The sequence below is a fragment of the Nycticebus coucang genome, chromosome 3, assembly GCF_027406575.1.
Source record: "Nycticebus coucang isolate mNycCou1 chromosome 3, mNycCou1.pri, whole genome shotgun sequence".
Lineage (NCBI taxonomy): Eukaryota > Metazoa > Chordata > Mammalia > Primates > Lorisidae > Nycticebus > Nycticebus coucang.
Window position 1 is genome coordinate 67,346,391 of NC_069782.1, and position 10,911 is coordinate 67,357,301.

General features: G+C 52.0%; 1 protein-coding gene across 2 annotated transcripts; it reads right to left on the reverse strand.

Moving 5' to 3' along the window:
* Positions 1–285: 285 nt before the first annotated feature.
* On the reverse strand, positions 286–10,554 carry PALM3 (paralemmin 3). Of its 2 annotated transcripts, XM_053586705.1 has the most exons (7): positions 10,377–10,552; positions 7,433–7,481; positions 6,306–6,386; positions 5,613–5,755; positions 5,403–5,487; positions 2,626–2,671; positions 286–2,499 (listed from the first exon to the last, which is right to left on the reverse strand). In XM_053586705.1, exons 1-7 carry the CDS (start codon positions 10,415–10,417, stop codon positions 515–517), a joined length of 2,430 nt encoding a protein of 809 aa, XP_053442680.1. In that variant the 5' UTR covers positions 10,418–10,552; the 3' UTR covers positions 286–514. The 2 variants fall into 2 exon arrangements, with proteins under 2 accessions (XP_053442680.1, XP_053442679.1); XM_053586704.1 differs by having other exon boundaries at positions 286–2,671; positions 10,377–10,554.
* Positions 10,555–10,911: the final 357 nt, after the last annotated feature.

Genomic DNA, 10,911 nt, shown 5'->3' on the forward strand with positions numbered 1-10,911 from the left:
CTCCTCTGCACTCTTTCCTTCCCTATGAGCTGGAACATAACGTCCTTGTGATCCAGCTTTAGCCATATCCAAGGGGTGGGCGGGGCAAGACATGGAAAGGAACTTGAATCCCTGAATGACCACACAGATCAGAGCCACGGAGAGAAATAAACTTCTCTGTTTTTATAGCTACTGTAGATTGAGGTCTTTTTGTTCTAGCACTATACTCTCACTGATCCTCCTCATTTACCCACCAGGAGAGGATGAGGTGATTCTATGCCAACAACACTCACATTCAAGTAGTCCGAGTGCTTTCACATTTTATTTTCAAGTATAAGTATAAAGGTTTCATTGCAGAAGGGGGCCAGGGTCACAGGCAGTGGGCAAGGGTCCGGAAGCCCAGGCATAGGTGGACATGCAGGCCAGCTGACTCCCAGGTGCCACAGCCAGTCCCATGGTGCCCTGTCTGCTCTTGGGACCCTCTGCTGAGGTAGCTGTGAGAGGGGCTAGGCATGGGGTGGAGAGGCACATGGGCTCACATGACCACACAACACTGGCACGTCTTTTGTTTAGGGCTGCTCACCTCTTCACCCTCAGTGGGGACAGATGGCTCAGGCCGCTGGGCAGGTGCATAGGTGGGCACGGCATGGGCACTGGGGTTGGTGCTGGACCCCTGCCCCTGAAGCAGTGGCTGGCACTCGGCAGGCTGCTCTGGGGCTGAGGTGTGTACCAAGAGGGATGTGGCATCCCCCGAGAGGCCCTGGCTCTCAATAGTGGTTTGGGGCTTCACTGCTTCCTCCTCCAGGGAGCCTTCTTGCTTCTCCTGGAGCTGTAGTCCTTCCTCCTCTGGTCTTAGCTCCTCATTATCCCCCAAAGGAGTCCCTGCCTTGCTCACCTTCTTTGCCTGGGATTCAGTTCTTTCCCTGGACTCTTTCTGCTCTTCTGGACTCAGATCTTCCTCAGCCCCTTGGGTCTTCTCTACCTCTAATGGTTCCTTACCTCCTTTGCTCTCTGCCTCCAAGGCTTCCTCACTTCCTTTTCTCTCTGAGCCTGATGGCTCCTCACTTCCTTTTCTCTCTGCCTCCAAGGCTTCCTCACTTCCTTTTCTCTCTGAGCCTGATGGCTCCTCACTTCCTTTTCTCTCTGCCTCCAAGGCTTCCTCACTTCCTTTTCTCTCTGAGCCTGATGGCTCCTCACTTCCTTTTCTCTCTGCCTCCAAGGCTTCCTCACTTCCTTTTCTCTCTGAGCCTGATGGCTCCTCACTTCCTTTTCTCTCTGCCTCCAAGGCTTCCTCACCTCCTTTTCTCTCTGCCTCCAAGGCTTCCTCACCTCCTTTTCTCTCTGCCTCCAAGGCTTCCTCACCTTTTCTTTCTGCTCCTGATGGCTCCTCACCTCCCTTTCTCTCTGTCATCAATGGCTCCTCAGTTGCCTGTAGCTTTTCTTCACCTTCCTTCTCTCCTCCCAAAGGTTCCTCTGTTTTCTTCTTCACCCCTATCTTTTCCTCACTTCTTTCCTTCTGTGCCCTCAAAAGTCTCTCACCTTCACTTCTCTCTACTCCCAATGGCTCCTCTACTTCTCTCTCTGTCCCCAGCTTTTCCTCGCCTCCTCTGCTCTCAGGCTCAAATAACTCCTCATTTCCTTTCTTCTCTGCCACCAGGGATGTCTCCACCCCATCCCCCTCTGGCCCCAGCTTCTCCTCACTTCCTTTCTTCCCTCTTCCTAGGGATTCTTCTGCTATTCTCTTCTCCACCTCCCAGTTTTCTGCACTTCCTCCCCTCCCCGCCCCTAAAGGACCTTCCCCTCCCTTCCTCCTAGTCACCAAGGGCCCTTCCAACCCCTCTACCAGCAGCTCCTCCCATTCCTCGTTGAGGGTCACTCTCTCCACCCAGATGAAGGACCCCTCCTCTCCCCCAGAACCCCCCTGCCCATTCCCTTCAGGGCTGCTCCTGGGAGCACCTTCCCCAATTCTGGAAGCTTCTCCCTCTAATCTCTCTGACAGCCTGGGGGAGCTGGTCTGTACCGCTGTCTCCGGGCCCCCGCCCTTCTGTCCCGTGGCCTCCGGGTCGCTGCCTCCCATCCCCTCCCAGACCACCTCCACTATGCCCCTGTCCTCCTTCACCCAGGCTGGGAGTTCTGGCCTGTTGACCCCCTGCCTGTTCCCTATGGCTTCAAGTACCACCTCCTCCACCTTAGCCTCCAGCTCAGGGCCGGTGGCTACCTTGCGGCAGTCCTCGTATGAAACTCTCAAGGCCTCCCACACCACCTTGACCACGCCCCCTCCATTGGCCTCGCCCAACCGCCCAGTGCCTGCCACCGATCCTTGACTCAGCTCCTGCTCAGGAGTGGGGCTGAGTCCAGGGCAGGGGCCATTGGCTTCTGGGGAGGCCCCTTGTGCTCCAGAGACCTGCCTTAGGGCTGGCAGAACCCCTATAGCCCCCTCTTTGGACTCAGAGGGGCACTCTGGGGATATGCCCACTGGTCCCACAGGCAAGGAGGCTCTCTTATCCAGATCGGTCTGGCCTAGGGGAGTCAGGGAAGGAAAAGAAAGGAAAGACAGGAAGGGAGGGTGAGGAAGGACCAAGAGCCCACCCATCCTCGCTCTTCTTGGGTCACTCTCTTTTGGGGTAACCTGACCCCAATACTCACCTTCAGGACCTGCCTCAACAGTGGACTGGGAGAGAGGACGGTGACCCTGCAGGGATGGCAGAGACAAGATCAGACCAGCCCTCATCCCCACTCTTAGCCTCCCTGCATACTGGGACCTCACTCCCTTCTCAGACTTCCTCAGTCTCTCCCCATTACCTTCAGGACCAAACTCTGTATTGCACCTCAGTCTTCCTCACTTGTCTTTTTTTCTTTTTTTTTTGTTTTTTAGACAGAGTCTCAAGCTGTCGCTCTGCATAGAGTGCTGTGGCATCATAGTTCACAGCAACCTCCAACTCTTGGGCTCAAGCAATCCTCTTGCCTCAGTTTTTCTATTTTTAGTAGAGATGGGGTCTCGCTTTTGCTCAGGCTTGTCTCGAACTCATGACTCAAGCAGTCCACCCACCTTGGCCTCTCAGAGTGCTAGGATTACAGGCATGAACCACCGCAAGGGCCTTCCTCACCTATCTTATCTTCCTCTGCCCTAGAGCCTTGCACACAGTAGGTGCTTAATTAGTACTGTGTTCATGTAGCCAAGATCTCTGTATTAGCTATTCTGCCAGCTACTGAGGTTATCATGGCCAAGGGACACTTAAGCCTTTTGCTATTGAAACTTAAATTCCAATAAATATAAACACAAACAAACATACAATGTCAGCAAGTGAGAAGGGCCATGGAGGGGGGAAAAACCAAGCTAAGGAACTATAGCACTAGTGCTTGGGAGGTGATAAGGTACCTCCTTTAACTATAAGAAGTGAGAGAGTCTCTTAGAAGTGGTGACATTGAACAGAGACCTGAAGAATAATGGGAGCCAGCTGTAAGTCAAGAGATGGGTAAGAGCATTTCAGGCAGAGGGAACAAGTGCAAAGGCCCTAGGGCTGCAGTGAACTAGGCAAGCTTAAGGTATAGAAAAGGGATATGTGACTAGACTGAAAACGGGAGCCAGAGGAAAAAGATGGACTATGAAGAGGAGCTGGGGACAGCTCTAAGGGCCGGAGGCCAAGCCCCATCGATCTCCCAGTTTTTTGAATCTATCTTCCTCTTTCCAGCCTCCAGGCCTTTGCACCAGCTATTTCATTTGCCTGGAAGGTCTTTTCTGCTATTGTCTGGTTCCCACTAGATTCAACTTGGATATTACTGCCTCCAGGCAATTCTTCCCTGAACTCCTAACCTCACTCAGATGCTTCTTGGCTATCTCCACACCCTGGGTTCCTCTCTCCAAAGATGGTTTTTCTGTGGGTGCATTTAGAGGGTTTTTTTGTTTGTTTGTTTGTTTGTTTGTTTTGTGAGAGGGTCTTGCTCTGTTGCTTGGTCTACAGTGCATTGTCACCATCACAACTCACTGTAATCTCCCAGGATCAAGTGATCCTCCTGCCTCAGCCTCCTGAGTAACTAGGACTCAGGTGCATGCCCAGTCTCTCAAAGACTCTTTGTACCCCATCTCTTCTGCCAGACTTTGAACTCCCTGGTGCCAGGAACTACACCTGGCTTATCTCTAGCAAAGAACTCCTAGTTTATACTAAAACCAAATAAGTGCTTCCCACACCAATTAAAGGATCTCTTTTCCCTTTCTGTCACCCAAAAGGCTTTTGAGAGCTAAGGTAAGACACCAGAGAGAGATGAAGACTATAAAAGTCCCGCACTTCGGGTGGCGTGGCAACTGTGGCTCAGTCAGTGGGGCGTCGGCCCCATATACCAGGGGTGGCAGGTTCAAACCCGGCCCTGGCCAAACTGCAACAACAACAAAAAAATAGCCAGATGTTGTGGCGGGCACCTGTAATCCCAACTACTCAGGAGGTTGAGGCAAGAAAATCGCCTGAGCCCAAGAGCTGGAGGTTGCTGTGAGCTGTGATATCACAGCGCTCTACTGAGGACAACAAAGTGAGACTGTCTCAAAAAAAAAAAAAAAGTCCCGCACTTCACTGCAACCAGAACTGCATATCTCCAGATCTTTGGAGGTCAAAGTAAACCCAAAGCATAAGTTTTCAATGTGGAGTGTTCTGTTTTAAAAAGTATGTGTGTTATATGGCATGTGGATTATATAGCTTAATAAAGGTGCTACCAAAATGAAAAACAAAAACCTATGTGGTTGGGTCTGGTGGCCCATGCCTATAATCCTAGCACTCTGGGAGGCCAAGGTGGGAGGATTACTACAGGCCAGGAAGGAGTTCAAGACTAGCCTGGGAAACATAGCGAGAAACTATCTCTAAAAAAAAAAAAAAAGAAAAAATTAGCCAGACATGGTGATATATATGTCCGTAGCTCCACCTACTGAGGAGGGTGAGGCAGGTAGATTGCCTGAGCCCAGGAATTGAGGTTGCAGGGAGCTCTGATGATGTCAATGCACTCTAGCCAGGTGACAGAACAAGACTCTATCTCAAACAAAACAAAAAACATATGGATACAGTCACCTGAGTGTCTCATGGGGACTCTTTCCAGGCCTAATCCCAAGGCCACCTGCCCATATTTTCTGACTGCATTATTCATGGGACCATATATATCAAAATTTTCCTCACACTGATTACTGGTGCTAAGCTATGATCTCACAGGCCCTCCCAAGGGCTTTTCCAGGTATCACTGTTGTCATTCTTATTTTAGAGATGGGTAAACTGAGGCTTGGGAAGGAATATCGACTTGCCCAAGATCACAGAGAAAAAGGTGAATTCAAATGAAGACCTAGTGGCCAAGATATGCTTAGAGAGAACAGCACCTATGTTCTTTCTATATCCTGTTTTGGGGGCTTTGGGCCACGTCCCCCATCCCAGCCCCAGGCCCCTCACCTGTCTGCGCCAGCTGGGCCTGCTGGAGGGCTTGTGCTGGGCACCTGTGGATGCACTTTGCAATAGCTGTAGCTGGGACTGGAGTCTGGAGAAGAGAGGAGACTTCTAAGAGCCAGGCCCCCAACCAGACTCAATTTGCCACTTTCCCAGAGTACACTCAAGAGTCCTGGTCTAGTGGGACTGGGGCAGAGCTAACAGGGCTCTACTCACGTGAACAAGCTGTCTTCCAAATTCTGGATTCGGGCCTGAGCCTGGTCTTCTGGTGACTGGGGCTCCTTTGAGGTGGGGTCCTTGGGCCACTCTGGCCCTTCAGCTTCCTGGTCCATTAGCCAACGTTCTCGGAGAGACTTCCGCTGGGGATGAGAAGGGAGCCAGGGCTGGGACCCCTGCAGGCTAGGCAGATTCCCCACAGCCACCCAGATGGGACATACATTAGCCTGGAATGCATGCCCACAGTACTCCCCTACCCTGCCAGGCAGGACAGACACCCTTCTGCCAGCCCATAGTCCCCAAGCTGGAACACACACCCAACAATCACCTCAACCCTCCCTGGCTGGGGCAGACACCACCTTACCCACACAACCCTTCCAACAGGGAACAAACTCCCAAAGGTGAAATCAATGAACCTCACTTTCTGCTCCTCCCATCTTCCCCAAATTGACAAACACCTCCCAACACTGTCCCATCCTCTTCCCTAGGTGGAACAAATGTCTCCTTTACCACCCCATTTCATCCCCTCTCAGGATGGAAGAGACACCCCCTACCCCAAAGCTGGGGCCAACGCCCCCAATTAACCCCCTCAAATTGGACAGAGGCTCCTATCATTTCCCAAGCCAACTCGCCCAGACACCCCTACTTCATTCATTCTCCAGTCTGGCCAGGAGCCCCCCCCCCGCCCCCAACCTTAAGCCGTTCCACGCGGAGTTTCTCCTCCTCCAGCTCTCGGCGCGCCGCACGGATCTCCTCCTGCAGCCGCCGCTTCTCCTGTACCGAAGACCCAGAACTGACCGCCTGCTGGGCGCGGCCTCCTCCACCCTCCTCCCTCTTTTCTCCCTCCCTCCCTCCTCCTCGGGGGCTCCCCGGGGTTCCTGGGGCTGCGAGCCGGGAGGGGGCAGCCAAGCGCAGGTAGGCACAGGGGGCGCTGCGGAGGCGCTGACTCAGCGGCCGGGCGGACAGGGCGGGGCGAGGGTGGGGCCGGCCGCGCCCGGGACGCTGCGGAGGCCTAGCCTGCGCCCAATGGGGGTCTGTGGACACGGGATGCTGAGGGTTGGGGCCTTGGGATGTAGATTTGGAGGAGGATCAGCGCCGTGCGGGATTCAAGATAATGGGGTTCAGATTCGGGGATCGAAGAGATGATGCTAGTGAGATGGGGACCTAAAAGGCGGAGGAGGAGTCAGGGGAGAGCAGACTTGGGCGTTTAGAAAGACTGGTGTAGAGATGGGGTCCAGAGAAATGAGGGTAGGTGCGATGGGGAGGTCAGAGAGATGGGAGCAGAAGTGGGGTTCAGAAAATTGGAGTGCAAAGAGATGAAGTGCAGAGAGGAGGGTGGGTGAGATGGGGAGGTCAGAGAGATAAGAGTGCGGAACTGGGGTGCAAAAATATAAGCTTCAGAGATGGAGGGCAGAAGGATGACAGACAAAAATCGGATCAGAGGGATGGAGAGCTAGAAAGCTGGTCAGAGAGTTGGAGGTCCCGTAGGACGGACTCTAAGAATGGAGTCCCCAAACGGAGATTTGAGAGGTGGGGGTCTGGCAAATATCGGTCTGAGAGAAGGAGCTGAGACATGGAGCGTTTGGGGTTTAGGATTTGGACATCAGATGATGGAGGTTTTGGCAGCCCCACCATTCTGATGGTGGCAGGGGAGATGCAGAGCAGAGGGGCTGGGGACTTAGGTGGGGCGTCCTGCACAGGGCTGGAGCTGAGGGCGCTCTCTACACCCTTCACAGTGCTAGGAGACCAGGAGGGAGCTTGGGGGAAAGTTTGGGGGTGCTAGAACGCAGGGCAGAGAGCTCTGTGAGCCCTTCGCTTACCGCGATGACTTCTAGTCGCTGCCGGTAGAGGGAGCTCTCCGCCATGGGCCTGTGGGGAGAAGGCATGGACTGGAGACGGAAGGCACTCTGAAGGGCCCCCAAATCTCAGAAGACCATTTTTTTTTTTTTTTTAGAAGCATGGTCTCTCTACCTTGCCCAGACTGGTCTTGAACTCCTGGCTTCAAATGATCCTACCACCTCGGCCTCACCAAAGTGCTGGTCTTATAGGAGTGAGCCACCTCACTGGGCCAAGTCTATCTCTTGAACTTGAGCATCTTGGAAAGAGCCTAGATCCCCGTTCTTTGCCTGTGGTTTCCCTTTCCACCTAGGAGGAGTCAAGGGAGAGCACAGTGAACAGAGACCATGATTGGTTGAGACTAAGACCTTGCTAGGTTATCTATCTCAGCCTCAATTTCCTCATCTTTAAAATGGGCAGGAATAGCTTGACAACCCCTCCCACTTTCCAGGACCCTTTTCTTTTTGAAATAGAGTCTCAAGTTGTCACACTGGGTAGAGTGAGTGCCCTGGCGTTACAGCTCACAGCAACCTCAAACTCTCGGGCTTAAGCGATTCTCTTGCCTCAGCGTCCCAGGTAGCTGGTACTACAGGCGCCTGCCACAGCGCCTGGCTATTTTTTGTTGCGGTTGCCATTGTTGTTTGGTGGGCTGGGGCTGAATTCCAACTCATCAGCTCTAGTGTATGTGGCTGGTGCTTGAGCTACAAGTGCCGAGCCAATTTCCAGGACCCTTGCAAGAAAGTATTCATACAGGGAAAAGCTTAGGACATAGTGCTCCAAAAATAGCACCATAATTTATTATTAATTATGATTTAAATAATTCCCATGATTAATTATAATAACCATTCCCAATCCAACCTACAGAAACTCTTGAATACTGCCAGGCCCCTACCATGTTCTGTCTGTGTCCAGTTCCACACCCTCTCTGATCTTCTGTTCCTACCCAGGATCCCTTAAGCACTGAGAGGGGGCAGTGAGAGAGTTTAAGGAGAGAAGTGGCCATCCCATCATTGCCATGGTAACTCCAGAGCTGCTTCCTCCAACTGCCAACCCCTTTCTCTGGGTGCAAGGGTCACTGGGTCACACTACTGAGAGCTGGACTCTGAGCTGGGAGGAGGGGGGGCTTGCTGTTTAAGGTTTAACCAGAAATTCACCCATTTGCCTCAACATTCCTGCTTCCCAGCCTCCAGAGTGGCTCCTGGCCCCATTTTAGCTCTCCATGGAAGGCTGACTATGACATATGCAGGATGGTTAGGGGGTATTAATTGTTGAATCAACCTTCTTACAGGTGTGCATTGAATACTCTGTTGAGCACAGGAGTTTGAGATTGCAGTGAACTATGATAGGGCCACTGCACTCTAGCCCAGGTTGATAGAGTGAGACACTGTCTCCAAAAAAAAGGAGGAGGGTAACTTCTGTCTATGTTGCTATATTGACTATACTGCACAGACTAATATCTGTAAGGCAGTATCTATCTGCCTGTCATCTTGGACACTGAGCCACACCACACTGGTGGGTATAGAGCAAGCCCTCAAACATTTATTAATTTGAACATTAACTCTATTAAGCCCAAACTCTAGCTAGGAAATCCCAGACTTTCTGTGGATACACCATGAGTGCATAATAGTATTTATAATATATAGCATTCTAAGTGCCCCATGGGCTTTCTGCTGGGCTCCCAAGGCCATTTTTGCTCCTCACCCTCTGCCCTGATCATGATAGCTAGAGTTAACTCTTTGCTGAGTTAACATTCCAGCTAAGAACAAAATCAGCCTATCATGTGCCAAGTGCTGTTTCAAATACTTAGCCTATGGGAACTCATTTAATTCTGCCAATGATCTTAGGAGGTAAATAGTGTATTTTCCCCATTTTATGGATAGGGAAATTGAGGTTCTGGTAAGTAGTGAAAAGATACACCCAAGATTATGGAATCAGGATCAGAACTTTAGGCTCTTGGATCCCAAATACTGGAAATATAAGGGGGCTCAGAACAAGAACCCCTTGGCAGCTAGGAAGGCAGAGATCAGCAGTGGGGCCTTGATTTTGGCTGGGACAGAAAACTGAAGTCACACTTTGCAGGATATCCCAAAGGAAGCCCAGACTCCCCGCTTATAGGTTTGCCCCTGGGGGACAGTTGAAGTCCTCTCTCTGTTGTCCTACCCCCAAGATGTAATCTCTCTGCCTCTTCCTTGCTGGGGGAAGGGGGGATCGGGTTCCCATTGCTAGGCAACCAGGTGTGTAGTTGGTGAATAATGCAATGGGGGACCCAGAAGGGTGAAGAACAGAATTGGGTCCCTAGTTGGGGGGAGCCCCTTTTCCAAAACTCTACAAACCTCCATAACCCTTGTTACTTTAAAAAGCCCACATACCTCAAATATTAAAATACTCAACATACCCCATTCAATACTGTTTATCTCTGACTCTGTAAGAAGAATGTAGCTGACTATGGCTTGTAGCCACCAGAAATAGTTGATGGCCATTTCATGATATAGGTCATCATTTTGATTTTGCCATTGTCTTTCTCCATTTGTGAGAAAGGTCTAACTTCTCTTGGATCTTGGACATTTCCTCCAACTCTGGACACACATTAAGTGGGTCATTCTAGAAGCAAAGTGTGGAAGTGAGAGACCCTGACCTTCCCCAGTGGTAGCCCCACCCCCAGGCTAGACTCTGGGTTCTCAGCATGTCAATGGAAAATCCCCATAGAAGAAGGTGAGCAAGGGGAGAGTCCATATGTCCCCCCACTCCATGACTCTCTGGGAAAGGAAGGCATTGAGGAGCCTGTGGAGTTGGCTGCTTACCCTCTCCACTCTCCCAGTCCCTTTGAGGAGAGGCCAGCTGGGGTTCTTGGCTCCCAGGCAAGGCCAGCATCCCCTGTGATCCCCTCCCAGGCCCTGCCCACCAGCCCCTCTGACCCTAGACACTTACATGGGTGTGGCCGGTGACCACACCTGGCTCTGCAGAGCCATCTCTGCCCAGAAGCCCACTCTCGTCTCCGAGTTCAGGACCCACCACCCGCCTGCCTGAAGGTGCCCAGGCTGTGACTTGGCTGGCCGGAGAGGGGGGGCTGTGGGCTGGGCACTGGGAGAGCTGGTCCATCTGGTTTGGGCCAGGGAGGCGGGAGGGAGGCATGCATGAGGCGGGCAGGCGAGGGGGGTTGAGGGGTGGCAGGCAGTTCTGGGGAGGTACTATCAGCTGTCCTGATAAATTATTCACCAGCCACTGGCCTCCTTGCTGCACCCGGCTGCCTCTCCACAAACACACTCTCACATGCGTGGTCAGGAATGCTGCAGAGTGTGGCCATTTGGTGACCGCCTCCCTCCCCACCCAAGACGATGGCATCTCCACCTGGCACCTCTGATCATCTTGAATCTGACTGCCTTTCAAAAGTCAGCCACATAAGAATAGCAGTTCATAGCATACATGGTGGATATGCTTATGCATAACACTCTCCCTTATTGGA